This window comes from Cynara cardunculus (assembly GCF_001531365.2).
Source record: "Cynara cardunculus var. scolymus isolate 2C chromosome LG 17, CcrdV1, whole genome shotgun sequence".
In the NCBI taxonomy this organism is placed as follows: domain Eukaryota; kingdom Viridiplantae; phylum Streptophyta; class Magnoliopsida; order Asterales; family Asteraceae; genus Cynara; species Cynara cardunculus.
This window is the reverse complement of record NC_037544.1, coordinates 7,095,163-7,114,263: the sequence shown is the minus strand read 5'-3', so window position 1 is coordinate 7,114,263 and position 19,101 is coordinate 7,095,163. Positions and strand designations below refer to the sequence as shown.

Sequence of the window (19,101 nt, the reverse complement as noted above, 5' to 3'; positions counted from 1 at the left end):
TTATCACAAGGATTCCGCTCGGTTACGGTTAACTTAGGAAATCAACTATCGATTTGGTGTGATATGGGTGTGATAATCATGTGATATCACTATCATAACAGTGCACTCGATTTAATCATGGTTTCGATCGGTTAGGATTAGACAATCACACATTTATCACAACGATTACTCATGGTTTCGATAGGTTAGGATTAGACAATCACACATTTATCACAACGATTACTCATGGTTTCGATAGGTTAGGATTAGACAATCACACATTTATCACAACAATTACGAGCGAAATCCACTAAACGATTTGGTGTGATATTAGTGTGATAATCATGTGATATCACTATTATAACATCACTTGCGCACTCAATTTGATCATGGTTTCGATCGGTTATATAGGGTTAGACAATCACACATTTATCACAACGATTACTCATGGTTCGATAGGTTATGGTTACACTCGATTGATCATGGTTTCGATAGGTTATGGTTACACAATCACACAATTATCACAAGGGAAGAGAAGAGAGTAGAAACGAACGTGATCAATCTAGGAAAAAAAGGATAATTATAATTAATTAAAATAAAATAAAAATTATAAAATTACTTAATTACATTACTACCCTTATTAATTTATTTATATTTAATATAAGTTAATTTATTAATTAAAAAAGTTTGAGGTTATTGGATTATTCTCGTGTTCTCGTAAATCACATGGGTTCTCGTTTAAATTTCCACCTATATTATATATATATATATATATATATATATATTTCATTCTAAAACCATTAATATTGACAATTGCAGTTACAATGCTAATACATGTATCTTAGGAAGATTTTGAAAAACAACAAAACAGAAATCAATCGATTAGAATATAAATCGACAATTTTGAAGAACCACAAAACAAAAATCAACTGATTACGATGCTATAGGTCAATCCATACAAGAGGATGTAGGTAGCGAGCAAGGGCAACGGATTTGAGCGACCGAGAAAAAAACCTAGGTCTCCGACTTTGTGTTCGTACAATTTTAATTAAGGGTAGTCGGTTGATTTCTAACTAATTAATGTTATATAATTTTGATTTATTTTATAAAAAATAAATCTTTTAGATATGTTTATGAAAGAGTAATTAAATATTTTTATCTGATTTTAGAAAATAAAAAGATAGTTGACTTGTAGATACGCTTATAAAAATGTTACTAAAACATTAATCACACTTAACAATTAATACTTTGTATGAGTTTTTATTCTTTTTGAATCTTAATAATACTTGAAATCAGTTATTATTTCTCTTAATATGATTATGTAAGAAATTAATAAAGGTATATTTTGTTGTAGAGCTCTCGTTACGAGATCAACCAAAAACCCTAAAAGATAGTCCCCCGTAAATGTGAAACTCGGCCGAAAACACGTTGGGTAAGACATAGTCTTACGTCTTACTCAAAAAGCCAAAGTCAATTATATTTATAAAAGTGTATTGGATCAAATCGACACAATTCGATTTTTCCCGGATCGAATCCTATTAACTTTTCTCATAGTAAAACCGCGACTTTATAGACTTTTAATCGATCTTAAAAGTGTACTCGCTCAGAAGAATTCTTAAATCCGCCACTAATAACGGTTGTTTCCAACAACATTAACCCATTGCGAAGGTAGCAACGGAATTAAACCTGTTGAGCAACATAATTTAAGTCGTTATTACTGTTTGAAATTTTCTTGTATCGTGTCAGTATTTTCAGCTTTCAGGTAAAATAATCATCGTATATATCAAAATGAATATAAAAACGACACTAAAATACACATCGGATGGTTATCGACTCGTTTAATTAGAGTTATAAAATTCAAAACATTTTGGGGATTAATTTTGATAAGAAATTAAAATATAAAAATCTACTAATTATTTCATTTATGCAAATGAAATAAACAATGAGTAAGAAACAAAAATCAACTACAATTATGAAACCCTAATTCCTAGATATCAAACCTACATCACAACCCCATATCAAATCTGGATATTCATGTAGTGTTTAATATCACCCACCTGAAGAAGATAGCGACCCAATGCAACCTTCCTGGCACCAAATTCATCAACAATACTCAAATGCTTGCAGGCATCCATGCTGAAGCTAACCACAGATCGCTGCCACGGCTCCAGCCACACCTTCTTGAAATCCACCAACTGCTTCTGAGGTGCATTAAAGATCGTCGGAGGAGAAGAGAATATCAACACCGAGTGGCTTCCGGCCATTTTCCCGATGTTTGTTACCATCAAATCAACATCAAATACCAAACCACTGCAAACCCTGTCGCCTGCATCGATGGAGTTGCAGGCGGTTGAACGACAAGGGTGACCTTCGTGTAATGGGATCGTCACGAATTTAGGTGCTTTGATGACTCGGTGAACATATGAAGAATAGCTTAAACCATACCCAAATTCATAAACGGTTTCCCCTCTATAGAACCTGTAGGTTTGGCCTAACTGGCCCGTGCTTGGGTCTGGTCTCATGTTGTTGTTGGTCATTGGCACCATGTCTACATACGATCGTGGATACCATGTCATGGGTAGTCTTCCACCTGCAATTACATACAAATTAAAACAGATAATTGATCAACATCGAAGTGGTTCAGCTTGATCTTTATACAGTTTTGAGATGAGTAATAAGCTTGAAGATACTTACTTGGATTGTGACGACCGAAAATGATATCAGCTAAAGCACCTCCACCCTCTTGGCCAGGAAGCCCAACCCATAAAATGCTGGTGACTTTTGGATCACACTTTGCAACTGTAACATCCATTCCACCTCCAGACATTATAACAAGAATCACCGGTCCTCTAGCTGCATAAGCGACCTCAGAAACCAGAAGGTTTTGTTGTCCAGGAAGGTCTATATCGGTTCTATCTAGAGCTTCAGCCTCTATCGTAAGATCTGTTCCCATGACTAGTACCACCGCGTCTGCTGAAGACGCCACATGTTTAGCGTTTTCAAATCGTTTGGTCGAGTTACACCTCACATCACAGCCTTCCTCGTACACAGTTTTAACAATCTCCGATAGGCCTTGTAGAGGAGTTGTGTATTTGCATGGAACCCCTGCGTAGTTGCCAATCATGGCTTTTGTGGCATTCGCATTAGGCCCGATTACTGCTAGAGATTTGATGGACGTTGGTAGGAGTGGCAACGATCCAAATCCGTTTTTAAGCAACACAATTCCTTGTCTTGCAGCTTCTCGGGCTAGCTCCTGGTTAGCCGGGGTGCAGACGTCTTTCTTTCCTAGTTTCCCGTAGAATTGCTTGCTTGGGTGACCATCAAAAAACCCGAGTCTCATAAGTGTCACATAGTTGTTCGTAACAGCCCGATCCACCACCGATTCTTTCACTAACCCACGTTTTACTGCATTCGCTGTGAAGTTCTTTAGTGAATCCCCACAGTTAAGATCCAACCCTACAAACATTTTCTAAACACGATTAGTAACAATCTTTACTGGCTAATACGAAAGCTGTTTGTTTCGATCAATCACCTGCATTTAATGCATCCGCGGTAACTTCCTCTGGGTATTCAGCCCAACGTTGGTCTTTGAACATTACATGTAATGAATCACAGTCGGAACTAATGTATCTGTAAAACGGAAAACGACATACTAAAACACGTATCACGTATACTAAAAGTACACCAATTGGATCAAAAATTCACCCGTTTAGTTTCCATTCGCCACGAACCATCCCTTCCAAAAGAGCCCTATCACCACAAGTTGGTACGCCATTAACTTGGTTGTAAGAACACATAACACTTGCAACATTTCCATCCAAAACACAGCTTTTGAATGGAGGGTTATATGTATCCTCCAAATCTTGCTTTGTTACCTTCCAAAAAAAGAAAAAAGATGTCACCTTTCAAATTTCTGATACATAAACATGTATACAGCAAGGTTATATTTCGATAAAAATAAACATACGATGGCGTTAAAATGGAATCGATCAACGCTGGTCCAATTATCGACATCATAGGCAGTGTAATGCTTGCAGCAAGCTCCGACCTTCAGTTTTTCTTTATCGCCATCCTCTCGTTCTTGTAAACCTCTAACAAAAGGCACCCCATATCTGCTAGCTAGTAATGGATCTTCTCCTGGGGTTTCTTGCCCTCTTCCCCATCTTGGATCCCGAAAGATGTTTACATTTGGCGACCAAAATGTTAGACCTGCTACACCAGTGTTGTACATTGCTCTAGCTTCAGTCGAAACCACCTGTGCTCGTACATTATAATCATACCCAGAAACGTATACAAACAATAAAACAATTTGCCTATATAGGATAGAGGGAAAACCCCTAAAAAATATGTTCATGTGCATATGCATACAATTAATTGAAGCTATTTTTTAGTTTTCATGCAAATGTACATACCGACAAATTACTTGTAATTGAAGCTATTTTTTTGCGATATATATGTATATATACCTTTCCGATTGTATAGAATAAAGATTCATTGAACGAGGCTGCAGTGAGGATGACTTGAGGGAAACTGGTGGCACCAGGAATTATAGTCTTATTGAACCAAGTTGCAGGTCCGGTATCGGAAACACCATGCAAAGCCTCCGACCACCATCCATAGGACGGTATTCCGAGGCGGGAAATGCTATCGGCCACGCTCACTAGACTCCCTGCCTTTTCTTGCAATGTCATCCTCTTCACCAGATCTTTCACCCTCGTTTGTATATCCAACGAAGTATCACAGAAAGCAAAATCCTTCAACTTTGGATATTTATCGAGATCGCAGGCATACGAAGGGGTATATTGGGCGAAAACAGTGATGGTAGATGACAAGTTACAAATTATCAAGAGAATGGGAATGGTAAGAAGAGGGGAGCACCTTGGCAGAGCCATGGCTACAGAAGTGATCAAAGATGATGAATTGTGAAGGTGGAAGATGGGTTTATATATATATACAGGCATATATACGTATAGGTAGCACAGAGTCAAAAAATAGTTGGAAATCTTGAACCATATTTTCGCATAACAGTTGTGTGAAGAAGATTGTTTGTGGTTGGGATTACAATCAGCGATTTGAATGCCAACTTTGTTCCTGTAAATGGGGGTCTTAAACTTAGGGTATGTGGAAAAGTATGTATAATTCTACCCTTCCTTGTCGTTAAAAAGTAGTTATACAAGTAATAAGCACTTTTGAATATTTTGATAAACAATTTATATCGGTGTCAAACCAGTAATAAATAGTTTTTGAAGAAGTTCAACCCTTATAATAAATTGATAAGTGTTTTTGTAAAAAGAATAAGTTGTTTCAAATAAGCAATCCCAGACACCCCCTTAATTAACAAACATATCAAATTTAAATTATTACATTTTAATCAAACCATAGTTTTACAATTAATATTATTTTATATTATGTCAATCATTTTGTATCCCCGCTTGAAAAACATTTTGGGTTCGTTTATGTCCGCCACTAACGAGCAATCGAGTAGGGTTCACAACTGAAACTTTTTTCTAACCTCTGTAAACGTAATCATTATCCATTACAGTACTCGAGCTCTCTCAAGTCCTCTACTCTTTTTCTCGTGCCCAAGTAACGTACGATCTGCCATTCTACTGTGTCGCATCCTCAGCATCGCCTCCAATAAAACTATTTTGACGCTTAAAATGGATGGCCAGAATTTTTACCTTTCATATTCCAGTGTGTTAATCGCTCATGGCAGGGTTTTCTTTCTTCTTGTTTCTTGTCTTGATTCTAGGATACCGAGAAAACATTATTGATTTAGAGTTCTCATCTTGCTCCTAATTATGGGTTTTGAGAGAACACTGTTGATTAATTTACGGATTTCCTTCTTTGTCTTCTTAATTATAGGATTCTAAGAAAGCATTACTAATTTAAGATAAAACAGTTTTTAGCTATGGTGTTGTGTTAGAAACTTCTACGATATTTATTACGGATGTTCTTCATCTTCATCATGGATATGCATATGGTTCTATTTGTGAATGTATGTTATGAATGTGCTTTTGCATCTATCTGAATCATTAAGCCGAATGTTCATATTATTCATTGTAGTCTCCTTTTTAAATGCAAATGCTAATAACAATAAGATTAAGACATGGATTTTTTTCAAGTTTTGAATGTCATTAATTTTGTTACAAAAAAGACCTCTTCAATCCCCCCACCCTTTTAGAAAGGTTGTGTTATCAAATGTCGTTTGATTATTATTATTGAACGTATTTCGTTATGATTTGTTCAATCTTTTTGCAATTTCCGTCACTATGCTTTCGATCAGTATCACGAGTCTACAAACCTTTCTCATTTTCGTGTTTGCCCTTTGAATGCTTACCGGGTAAGCACTTTCGTAAGAGTCAACACTCAACTTACTTTATCAAGTAAAATTGTCCATTAAAACGACATCATATGTAACAATTTACCCAGTAAGCACATACTAGGTAAGAGCCGTTGCTCTCACTTACCGAATAAGACCCTTTATTCTTATAATCGCTCTTACTGGATACAATTTCGGCTTTGCTATGTTACCGGATAATATAAAGAAGCATGTTTTTCAATTGGGAGGGTCAAAGTTAGAAAAAACTTGGCTTTTTTTACAAAATAAGCCATTATCCATGTCATTAAGCTACTACCAAACAGTCCGAATAAGCTGCTGACAAACATATCCTCATTCAAAATTGGCCGAATCTTGATACTTTTGAACGAATAAAAGAAAGATTGAATCATTGTTTTAAACAACACAAATAAACACTGAAGAACAAAACAAGTGCAATGAAATGAACACCCTTTTAGCTATCAGAAAAACACAACACTTGCTATAAAAGGAAAAAAACAAACAAAATTATAAATAAACAAGGCAATGAATGAATCATCAAGTAGAGATGGTTCTCAGAAAAGCAATAAAGAATATGATTTTACTGCAAGCTAAAGCCAACATTCACAATTCATGTGGAAATTGTTGGTGCAGCCATCAAGTCATACGATTAAACCCAACCGTGGGTGCAGGATGAACATATAACGTGCCACTTTGGCCGCAACAAAAGATCAAGAAACAGAAAATGCAGGCAGTCAACAAGTTGTGAGTATCATGCGTTGTTCGACTCAAAAAGGCAGCAGCATCCAACATGTAATTCAAGGACAGAGCAAGAGCTATGAGCCGGAAAAAGGGTACAAGAACCAGCACTTACCTACAGTAGTAGTATCCGCGAAAGCAAAACAACGATTATATCTTCCATGACATGACTCAAAAAAGCGCCACCATCCAAAATTTGTGATTTAAGGGAAGAACCGTCCTCAGGGAGAACAAGAACTATGAGCCGGGAAAAGGTACAAGAACCAGCAGTTACCTACAATAGTTGTATCTTGGGAAGGCAAAACAACCACTATATCTTCCACGACATGACTCAAAAAGGCGCCAGCATCCAAAATTTGTGATTCAAGGGCGGAGAACCATCCTTACACGCTGGAAAAAGGTTAAGAACCAGGCCCAGCAACACAAAACAAGGACATCACTAAGAACCATCTTCCCAAAACAACATGCCAGATGCCATCAACTACAAAAAAACTTCCATCATTGTGGCTTTTGGACATCATTTATTCACTTGCAGATAAGCTGCTTCAAGCTCAAAAACCTTTCCCAAATTTATCATGTTAAACACAACCCAACTAGTAGTAGTAGTAACAAAGATCATGTACCCACCCTTATAAATAGCCAAACAGCCTGCCAAAAGGGGGGTTAAAGACGTTAATTCAGAAACCAAGATTGGCATAAAAGAAGAGTAGATTTCATTTAATCAAGTTATAAAACGTTACCGCTTCATGCTTGGCTCCATTTGGACTCAAGAACATCCACCAAACTCAAGGACCCAAAAGTAATTTGTTTGACACGAAAACAGAAGTTTATCAGTTCTCACAGATGATCCTTCAATAACCATATAAACCTTTGGGATGTGCAAGTGAAACTCATCGTGCAAGAAAGTAGAGAGAGAGAACCAGCAGGCAGCATTAAGGACATTCATAAGTGAAAGACCAGCAAACAAGCACATTACTCCACCGAACCAATCCAACATAGTAAATGGTAGCAGGTGCCAAGTTGTGTAACTTTCACATGTTTCATTACTACATGAGCCAAATAAGCACGTACGAAGTAAAAGGACATCTTGCACAAAGAAAAACCACACCATTTTCATCTAGATCCAGCACCAGCAACTTCTAATCAACATCTGCAAATTCAGACAAAAACATATATAGACACTACTGCATGCTCTTAACATAATAGAATATTTGATATGTTAGGTCATACATACCGCATCACAACTTCAACTGGTAGTTGCATCAATCATCGATAACCGCCACCTGAACGGCGTTCATACGGTCCAGAACGATCACGACTATATCGGTCACCTCCACCTCCACCACCACCACCACCATCCCTACTGCGTCCATTACTACGATCTCCATTCCTATCAGGACCAAATCGGCCACCCCCGCCACCACGTCCCCTACCATAACGGTCATCCCTGCCACCATACTTACCCCCTCTATCCCCTTCACTTGGGCATTCCCTAGCAAAATGTCCAGGTTTACCACACTTGAAGCACTCACCACCGCCAGATCCACGACCACCTCCATAATCACGATCGCGACCACGATCCCTATCACGACCACGGTCACGACCACGATCACCATCATAATCCCTGCCTGAACCGCCTTGAGGCTGAGCCTTGTCTACTGTGATGTTTCTCCCATCCAAATCCATTCCATTCATTGCTTCAATAGCATCTTCCATTGCTTGCTTCTCGTCAAAAGTGACGAAACCAAATCCTCGTGAACGGCCAGAGACCTTGTCTAAAACCACCTAAATTATATGAAAAGCAAAATGCAATAAAAAGAGAGCTTTTAATATCAAAATTCTACTGCCTTCAATTTAAAACAAATAACCAAACTAGAATCTGAAAAGTAATATCATACAAGGTACGTTTGAAAGAGTGTGCATTATATGGTTTCTTTAAAACTTAAATCAAGTCAAACAATCAAAGCTAAACTTACGTACACATGCACAGAAAACTGTTTGTTTGCAATCTAAATCCACACTCTTACCTACCCGACAAAACAAAGACCGGTAAGGCATACAAACTAGTGCTTTTTTAGATACAGTATGCAATCAGATAAAACCCTTCTTTTCACAAAATCAGAAGATATGAAACAGCACATATAAATTTGAGGAAAAACTTGTGAACCATGTTACCTTTGCATCAAGAAGATGGCCAAACTTTGCAAAGGCATCCTTCAGAGCTCTATCAGATGTTGACCATGACAGGCCACCAATAAAACAGCGGTATTCCACATCATCTGACATGTTTAGAACTGCATTACCCAAAAAGAGAGAGCATTACAGCAAAAATAAAAACATGTTTCAAGCGTCAAATGTGTGCAACATTAGGGAGAACTCCTTTTCTTGCTCCGGGTTATGACAGACAACCAATCCAGAAGTCCGACATACCAAGGTAGTAATTGGAAATAGAATAGAAAACTATAAAAACAAGCAATCCCATTAAATAAATTAATATTCCCCTCAACACAAGGTAGTAATTGGAAATTACGTTACTTGAGTCCTCTATATAATTTGTTTCAATTGTGTCCTGCGGATAGAATGGGAAGGGAAGGGCCAGCATCAATAGACGATCAGAAACAACTTATGTTTCTTTTAAAAATATATATATCTTCCCAACCCAAAGAACAACTAAAGAAAAAAATCAACTAGCAATTTTAGGAGTGAATAAGATCTACAAGCATCATACTAGGATTGTATCGCTGTACAAATATTATATTTGTCAAAATGCAAAAAGAATGCCACAGTTAGTCAAATCTTGCAATTTTAGATAAATTTAACCTAAGTTGAAAGTTCTAATTCAACTTTCTAATGTGATATAAATGGAGTGATTGCATTTTCAATAAATGTATTTGGACTTCACATGTGACTTGTGGGCCTTTTCTTCGAAATCATGCGAGGCATAAAAACAACAAATAAAATAAACTACATTATTGAGTACATCAAAAGAGTTCATATAGAAAATCTTTGATACCCATTTTTTTCATTTTTCATACCCACATTGTGGAAGCAAAATATAGACTTCAGTATCAACAATGCTATTACTAGCGATCCACAGTTAGTATGTCATATGAACCAAATCAGATGATGGTATTAATATATCATTATGTCTCAGGTGATTGTTTAATTTGCTATTCTAACCTTGTGTCAGGACGTACGGGCCAAGGGCTTCCATTTATACCTGGTAAATTTTTTCTTTTGCCATTTGAAAATTATATCGCTTGTATTATAAATTACAATGAAAGTGCGGTATTGTGGCTACAAATCTAGTTCACTCATTGTAGAAGTTGCCCTGTCCACAATGATGCTCACATTGTAACCAATATAGCGCAACTGATCGATATCAATAAACATCGATAACTAATGATAAATATGTAATTCCTTTCGTTAGTGCATATGCTTTATATTATTAGGTTGTGTGTTTATTTGATTATTTCAATAAAAGAATAAACCCGCATATTGAAAGATATATATGGAGGACTTATGGACCTTCATCCTTTAGATCTTAGTTCTTAATTTACCTACGCCTTGTTTGATTGATTCAACTCCAGCATACATTTAACCTCCTTCCTTAGCATCCAACTTAACTACTTTTCTAGTATCATCAAGATAAACAATTCTTACAGGTAAATGAACATATAGAATCAGATCATAAAAATCAATAAGACGATACCCAGAATTAAACATAAATTAAGGACCAAGAAAGATCCCAGCAGACAACCTGATCTAATTAGCAACCAACCCAAAGGCAAAGAACGAGCTAGAAGATCATATGCTTGTGATCATTAAAATATTGCACCCATCAAGTAATAATATACCAAAAACACGTAACAAGATCATCAATTGTAGACTAAAAACATCGAGATCTACTGTAAGTCTATAACCAATCACATACATAACTCGCACATAATTAATAACCAATCGAAAAGTCAAAGAAAGAACTACAAACATCATGAATGTAATAAATAAATAAGATTGCAACCATCAATCAATGATTCACCAAAAACAGATTTACAGATCATCCGTCGTAGATTAAAAACACCAAGATCTACTGTATATGCGTTAAAGAATCGACATCAAACAATCGGAGATGGTAAAGAAATTAATATTAGTAAGGTGAGATTGATGCTTACAAGAAGAGGCGAATGTAAATCTCCGAAGCGTTTTGCGTTGAGCTCACGAAACGTCGTTTGCCCTATCTATCTATGTACGGAGTTTCAAATGGGTTAAACCCGAACCCTAGATTTATCCGAACTCCATCCTTGGAATTAGTGGGCCTAAATGGGCCTTTCTATGCATCCATGATCCATTTAACCTTAATAAAAAGGTTGTTTACTAGCAATTAGCGGTCATTAATGTTGTTTCTTTAAAGTATATCTATATCTATACTATATTACAAGGCATTTGCAAAAAATTTAAAAAATATTTTTTATGTATTGAGTATTGTTTATGTATGCATATTACTTAAAATTAAAGATCACAAGTAAATTGTTACATATGTACTACTTATTAAATCTTCATGTTTAAATTCGTGTAACTAACTGCATATATACATAATCAAATATTGTATAGATATCTCATTTTAAATATAAAAAATCTAAAATATATTTAGGATAATTATTGAGTTCTAACAAAATACTAATTATTATCTTTATAAAAATCTATACTATATTATAATGCATTTGGCAAAACTGTTAAAAACCATTTTTTATGCATTGAATACTGCTTGCGGATGCATATTACTTTAAAATTCAAGATCACAAGTAAATTTTGTGTATGTACAACTTATTAAAGCTTCATGTTTGAATTTGTGTAACTAACTGCAGATAAACATAATCAAATATTGGACAGATATTTCATTTTAAATATAAAAAATCTAAAATATATTTAGAATATCTAACAAAAAAACTAATTATTAACTTTATAAAAAAATTATATTATTAAACCAAAAAATAAATGACTTCATTGTTAAATCTAAATTAAATTATAATAAAATTTGAATTAAATAAATTACACAAAAAAAAAACTTTTAAATATTTAATTTGATACTAAAATCGATATTTATTTTTTTTCAGAAATTTATTATACCTTCAAATATATATTTTATTCAAAAAATAAAAACATTATCGTTTTTTCAGTATCACATAGAATAAGTTTGATTAATAGACCCAAAATAATTTGGATTGAATACATTAAATATAGATGGTTAAATAATTAATAGTGATATATATATTTCAGAGGGACAATTTTATAGTTTTTATGTGTTGTACTCCTCTTTGTGTGAACCCCACATTTAATATCTCGTGTTTTTTCTACTGACACTTAGGGGTCGTTTACTAAACACTTATTTGGTAAGTGTTTACCGGATAAATTCCCTCATCGGATGAACAAGAAAAAGGCCAAAAATCTTATTGGGTAAGAGCGATGAGAATGATGGAGAGTTATTAGGACTGAAAATCAGTATTAAATTGTATTCGTCTTGAAAGTTAAATATTGTCTATAGTTGTAAAAGTCATTGTGTTTGACTTTTCTTAGACAGGTTTGACTTTGACTATGTTTAGAAGTTTGGCCATATAAATAGGGTGATGTCTTTGTAATTTTGTAAGAGAGCTCATTTGTAAATCTGATACGTAATAGAGAGTTGACTAAGCTTTGAATGTTTGACTTTCTCTCTCAAAGTTCATCTTGTGTTCTTGAAGTTAAATATTAGATCTGCCATTGTTGAAGAGCATTCTTGAAGATTGATCATTAAAGTGCGACACACAATTGGTATCATTAAAGCAAAAGACTCAAAAGAAGTGCGACTGGAGATAATTACAGAAAAATTATTCATGTGCTACAACGACTGAGAGATGTTGAATGTGAAGATCATCTTTACAACAGTTTACTGAAGATTTGTTGTCTGAAGATTCTTTGAAGATCAAATATTGTACATTGTTTTTTGTTGATTACTGTTCTACATTGTCAAAAGAGAAGATCATCGCTGTTCTACATTCGACGGGGAGAATGTTAGAAGATCTATCTCAACAGTTGATTGTTTGAAGATTTCATGTTAAAAATTTCTTTTGAAAGAAGACATAATGTGCTTAAAGATTCAAAGTTCAACCAGGACTCAAAAAGCAGAATTTCTTTCAAGTCTGAATACAAAGGGAGAGAATGTTAGGACTGAAAATAAGTATTAAATTGTATTCATCTTGAAAGTTAAATATTGTCTATAATTGTAAAAGTCATCATGTTTGACTTTTCTTATACAGATTTGACTTTGACTATGTTTAGAAGTTTGACCCTATAAATAAGGTGATGTCTTTGTAATTTTGTAAGGAAGCTCATTTGTAAATCTGATACGTAATAAAGAGTTGACTAAGCTTTGAATGTTTGACTTTCTCTCTCAAAGTTCATCTTGTGTTCTTGAAGTTAAATCTTAGATCTGTCATTGTTGAAGAGCATATGTGAAGATTGATCATTAAAGTGGGACACACAATAGTCTTACCAGGTAAGTGAGGATGACGACTCTTACTCAGATAAGCGCTTACCCATTAAATTGTTGCATTTGATATGTTTTGATGTAATAAAATTTTACGCATCAAAATAAATCATAGTGTTGGTTCTTATCGGTAAGTGCTTACCGGGTAAGCAATTAAAGTTTGCTCGATGCATTGCTGTCAAAAATAAACAATTGGGCATTTGATCATTTATGCAAACCAATTTCGACTCAGTTAACATAGTAAGCATGTTAATTGGTCTAGAATATGTAATGTTTGATATGACACGTAATTTGATCAAATGTTTGTGTTTGATGTTTAAATTGATTTTTAACAAACACAAATAAAATAAACGTATGAACCAAAACTATATTATTAAATTAATGTAATGTTCACTGAAGTTTCTGTCACGCCCCATTTTTCTTAAGGTCGTGATAACATATCATGACTTTTTTTTTTGAAATATATAATATTTATATACGGCAAATGCAACAAATAAACTCACACACCCTCCTCACCTATGGTGAGGTTTGAACCCCTGACCTCCTAGAAGGCCAAGGGCTACGATACCGCTAGATCAAAGGCCGTTTGGTAACATATCATGACTTAATGTTGTATAACACAACATAAACCTCTCACGATATCACAGGGGAAAGAACTTAAACATATGAATCACAACTTGAAACAAATAACAACGTTCAAGGCAACAGTATATAGCTTAGAGCATGGAAAACCCTAATATAGGTCTTTGTTTCGTATTCTTAGCCTTTGTTGTATTCAGCCTTGTTTGCTCATGAGACAGACACTACTAGTCAGTTTAACGTTTTAGTGGGCCCATGATTTTAGGTAAGCGACGACAATTTGTCTCATAAATCAATGCGTTTGAAATGTTCTTCATAAACTCGTCAAACTTGTAAACCATACATAAGAACAAGTAGAATGCAAGACGTTGTTTCTCTCCATGAGTATATGTGTAGGGTGGTTAACGAGCTATTCGAGATTGAGCTTAATAATTATTGAGCTCAAGTCAGTCTCGAACACACACAAAAACTTGTTTAATTTAAATAGTTAAACTTCATAACACCAATGTTCGACTTGATTTGTTGGAAAGCCCGATCAAACTTACAAGTGACCGGTAAGAGTGATGAGAAGAATGGAGAGTCTTACCCGGTAAGTGAAGATTACGACTCTTGCCCAGGTAAGCGCTTACCTGGTAGATTGTTGCATTCAATACATTTTGATGTACTAAAATCTTACTCATCAAAATAAATTATAGTGTAGACTCCTATAGGTAAGCATTTACCGGGTAAGCATTTGGGTAAACAGCCTTTAAGTACATGTGTACATGAATATGTATGATCAAACATGGGTCTCACAAACTTGTGTGCGACCTCGAGCTCCATCACATATATGTGAGCTCAAGTTAGCTCACTTGAATCATCTAGCATTGGTTCGTCAATGCAACCTTTTGTGCTAGCTTGTGTTCATGTCACTTTAATTTGTGCTAGCTCACACATCACCTGTTGTTCATGTGTGTGACCTTTTGTTAGTTACCTCTGGGTTTACCTTTTGGGTTGTGTCGATCACATAGTGATATGTCGTCACAATATGTACACAACATACTTAGCCAATTTGATTAGAATTTTATTCGTTTTCCCTGTGTTGGATCACTACTAGCATATATATATAGGGGTTCATTCAAGGGAGAACTGATTAGTTTGTGGTAACTGTAAGATCCAATCTCAACCACAAATCAATGGATAAATTAGGAAATTAATAATTATGGTAGTTTGAGTTAAAATTATAATTATAAGACATTTTAGGTATTTTTTTAAAAACTTCTCTCTCTTCTCTCCTCTCTCCTCTCTCCTCTCTCATCTCTCCAACCTTCAATCTCCGGCCTCCGGTGAACATTAATCCGGCAGGTACCAAGTAATCACAAAGACTCATAATGTGATACTCATTGTGATATATTGTGATACCATTGTGATACCAACTATGATACCAACTAAAACCTTAAAAATAAAGATACACAATGTGAACCCATTGTGATATACTGTGATACCAATTTCATCGGAAGCCGGAGATTGGAGGTCGGAGAGATGAGAGAGGAGAGAGTAGTTTTTTAAAAATACCTAATATGCCCTCTAATTATAATTTTAACTCAAATTACCATAATTATTAATTTCCTAATTTATCTGTTAATTTGTGGTTGAGATTGAACCTCAGAGTTACCACAAACCAATCAGTTCTCATTTGATTAGGCCCATATATATATATATATCGCCTAGCATAACCAAATCATATACTCATACTTCTTTCCCAATCTTAACTCCTATTCACCACTCAGTTTAAGCTTAGGCTATAATAACAACCAAATTCTCTTAAACTACAACTCGGATACCAATTTGTAACACCCATATTTCTACCATAAGTAATGTCACATCATTCATCCCACATATTACCTTATGTCGTCGAACATAACGATAAGAGACAAACAAAATCTCCATCACAACGGAACTTTTAGTTTAAAGTAACTACAGATATCCAACATGTGCCCGTTCCATACCGGACTATATTACATAAAACCAAAATACATAAAGGTATTAAGTTTATCAACTAGCACAACATAGTAAAGAACATATCATAAAGGAACCGATCAATGCTTTGCCCTTCCCTTTGTCTATACCCGAACCATCGACTCCTGAGATGCATACTAATAGTCAGCTAAAAAACTCGATGAGTTCATGGTTTACGTGCATATAAATACAGACTCCTTATCATGCATCAACAATAAAACACCAATAGATAGTATACATGTTACTGTAAAAATATTTAACACCAATGAGATCTCCTAAACTACCTCACCAGCTAGGTCCTCCTTGTCATTGGCGCTCTCTGGGTTGCATGACTCACACTCGTCCAGGCACCCATTCCGGGGTCGTGCCACCCCTAAATGTGACATATCGACCCCGATCACATATCCAAGTACCGACACCATGATGTGCCACATGAAACCGACCCCAAAATAACATGCTAATTTATTTTAAAAACCAATAAATAAATAGATTGCATCACCTCATTAATATTATATACATGTAACATGCAACCGTAAACATGTACATAAAAATATGCTACCATGCATCGTATACGTAACTCTAATAAGTTACATGCCAAATAAAATTATTTATGTATGTATACATCTCAGAAAATCTCATGAAGACTCACCTGAATGCGTGTGTATCCAAGCAATTAAGTCCCGCTTAGTAACCTACATGACATGTACCAAAATATTCCATCAACGGCTCTATTTGCCAAAAAGTCAACAATGGTCAACCGTCGGTCGACCCTCGAGCACTCGGCTCATAGACATCCCAAAACGTCAATTTAAACCCCTATAATTTTATAAGCTCCATCTCCCAAGTTAAAACCTCCCAATAACCATTTGGCTTAATTAAGACGCTTTAATCATCTTGTTAAATCATCTAAATAATTAAATGATTTATATTCACCCATACCTTAGGAATAATTAATTAATAAATATTAATTTGTAATTAACCAATATATGAAATTAAATGGAATCCAATCTAATATACTAATTAAATTAGAAACTAATTTAAATTAATTAATATCTTAATAATTCGATTACAGCATCTTTCGCAATTTAATAAGTCGACTAAATGATTAATTAAAGCCATTCTAGGAATTAATAATTAATTAATATTAATTTCTAACTAATTAATATATTAAATCAAATTAAAATTAATTTTAATATATTAGCTAGATCAAAAAAACGTATTAATTATTTAAAATCCTAACACCAATAATTAATCTCCTCAAAGTAAATTAAATAAACCAAATAAAAATTAACCCAAATAACTAATAATCTGATGATCTTCAATTAATTAAAATAGCCTAAACAATAATAAGCCTGATGGGCCTCTTATTGTTTTAAGAGAAAGCCCAAAAAATAAAACATTTAATTCTCGGCCCAAAAAACCCAGTCCAACTTGAAGCACGCGGGTCAACGGGTTCCAAACCCTGAACTGCATCGGCCGAACTGCCGTTGTCGTGCCACCCGAACCGCCCGCATCACGGCGTTGTCACACGACAACGACGTTTTTGGCCCGCCTAGGCTCCTTTCTTCGTATTTTCCACGATTCTTTTTGCATATGCTCAAAAATCATCAAAGATGATGCATTATAGAGCCCTAACTTCGTGATTAAATGTTCAGGTTTCACCGAAACTCATCGTATTAACTTTTCTAGTTAAATTGACGGACGGATTTCATTTCCTTCTTCGACTTGAAACTCTCTTTTCTTCATTGCTTTCTTTTGAGGCACTTGACCCTTTGGACCTTTCTACTTCCCTTAAAATACACAACATTCTCCACATTTATATTTAATACAGTTTTAGGCATGATAATAAAGTCATCTGTTAAGCCTTAAGACTTAGGAGTCATGATAAAAACACAATGTCTTTCAAGAGGTGACTTAAAACGATAAATGTGATAATATGTATGTGCATGCAAATTGGAGCGCGACCTAAGTTGATCCAAAGATCGCCCATAGTTTGATTTAGTAATTGGTATCACATGTGATGGACTATGCTAAGAGGTGTTCTCGTATTTTCATAAAGTAAAAGCCCTTCTCAAGTGAAGTTTCAAACAAGAACACCTTCATTTTACAAAAATGCAAGAACAGATTTATCACATGTGAAAGATATAGTCGTATGCAAGCGACTTGGCTCGCAACTATTCAAAGCGAAGATTGTTCGCGTCTGATTTAATATCACTAAACGATTGATTTTAGTAAGAGAGTGTTAAATTTTTTTTGTAAATGAAGATGTTCTCGTCTGAACCATTTACAATTTCTATATTATTACTTTATAATATTGAATAATTTAAATTCATATAAAACTTATAGAACTTGAAGTTAATTTTTTCAAAAGGTCAAAATGTGTCAGTAATAAATACACGAATAGGGATGGAAAACGGGGCGGGTAAGGCATCCCCTGTTCCCGACCCCGACCGTTGTTTGACCCGACCCCGCCCCGACTAATCTCCAATGGGTTCGGGTGGAAGGAATTCCCGACGGGTTTGGGAAACCAATTTAATAAAAAACAATGTATTTTAAAATTAAAATTATAATGAATCATTACTACATTAATTAACAATATTGAAAAACAAATATATTTGTCATTTAATAATAAACATGTACATATATACATATATATCTATACTATCTTATAAAGCAAATTTAACAAAAGTCTTAAAGTCTTAAAATACTAAATGACCAAGATACCATTTATATCACTTTTTCACCATCTCCTCTCCTCACGTACACTCACCCCCTCACATACACTCACCCTTTCACAACCCATTTTTTTAAAATTATAATTTTAAATTTACATTTTATACCTCTATAATTAGTTAATTAATTTACTTTATGTCTTTTACTTTTAAATGTTTCATTTTAAACCTTTATCAAATTAATATACATAATCGTATATCAATTAAAACAT

General features: G+C 34.8%; 2 protein-coding genes across 5 annotated transcripts; both read right to left on the bottom strand.

Annotated features, from left to right (window-relative positions):
- Positions 1 to 1,964: 1,964 nt before the first annotated feature.
- Positions 1,965 to 4,685, bottom strand: LOC112500955 (beta-xylosidase/alpha-L-arabinofuranosidase 2-like). Its single transcript, XM_025104580.1, has 6 exons — positions 4,446 to 4,685; positions 3,947 to 4,234; positions 3,685 to 3,854; positions 3,512 to 3,609; positions 2,674 to 3,435; positions 1,965 to 2,569 (listed from the first exon to the last, which is right to left on the bottom strand). The coding sequence occupies exons 1-6, from the start codon at positions 4,668 to 4,670 to the stop codon at positions 1,998 to 2,000; spliced, it is 2,115 nt and encodes a 704-aa protein (XP_024960348.1). The 5' UTR covers positions 4,671 to 4,685; the 3' UTR covers positions 1,965 to 1,997.
- A 1,970-nt stretch (positions 4,686 to 6,655) lies between these two features.
- Positions 6,656 to 11,292, bottom strand: LOC112500700 (glycine-rich RNA-binding protein RZ1A). Of its 4 annotated transcripts, XM_025104257.1 has the most exons (6): positions 11,230 to 11,292; positions 9,233 to 9,351; positions 8,292 to 8,842; positions 7,798 to 8,207; positions 7,685 to 7,705; positions 6,754 to 7,447 (listed from the first exon to the last, which is right to left on the bottom strand). In XM_025104257.1, exons 2-3 carry the CDS (start codon positions 9,341 to 9,343, stop codon positions 8,324 to 8,326), a joined length of 630 nt encoding a protein of 209 aa, XP_024960025.1. In that variant the 5' UTR covers positions 9,344 to 9,351; positions 11,230 to 11,292; the 3' UTR covers positions 6,754 to 7,447; positions 7,685 to 7,705; positions 7,798 to 8,207; positions 8,292 to 8,323. The 4 variants fall into 4 exon arrangements, with proteins under 4 accessions (XP_024960024.1, XP_024960025.1, XP_024960022.1 ...); XM_025104254.1 differs by having other exon boundaries at positions 6,754 to 7,705; XM_025104256.1 differs by having other exon boundaries at positions 6,656 to 8,207.
- Positions 11,293 to 19,101: the final 7,809 nt, after the last annotated feature.

Coding starts and splice junctions, on each gene's coding strand:
- LOC112500955 (XM_025104580.1), bottom strand. CDS start 4,670: ATGACATTGCAAGAAAAGGCAGGGAGTCTAGTGAGCGTGGCCGATAGC. Junction 4,235..4,445: donor TATTCTATACAATCGGAAAG/GTATATATACAT, acceptor GTACGAGCACAG/GTGGTTTCGACTGAAGCTAG. Junction 3,610..3,684: donor GGCGAATGGAAACTAAACGG/GTGAATTTTTGA, acceptor TCCGTTTTACAG/ATACATTAGTTCCGACTGTG.
- LOC112500700 (XM_025104256.1), bottom strand. CDS start 9,343: ATGTCAGATGATGTGGAATACCGCTGTTTTATTGGTGGCCTGTCATGG. Junction 8,843..9,232: donor GCCATCTTCTTGATGCAAAG/GTAACATGGTTC, acceptor CATATAATTTAG/GTGGTTTTAGACAAGGTCTC.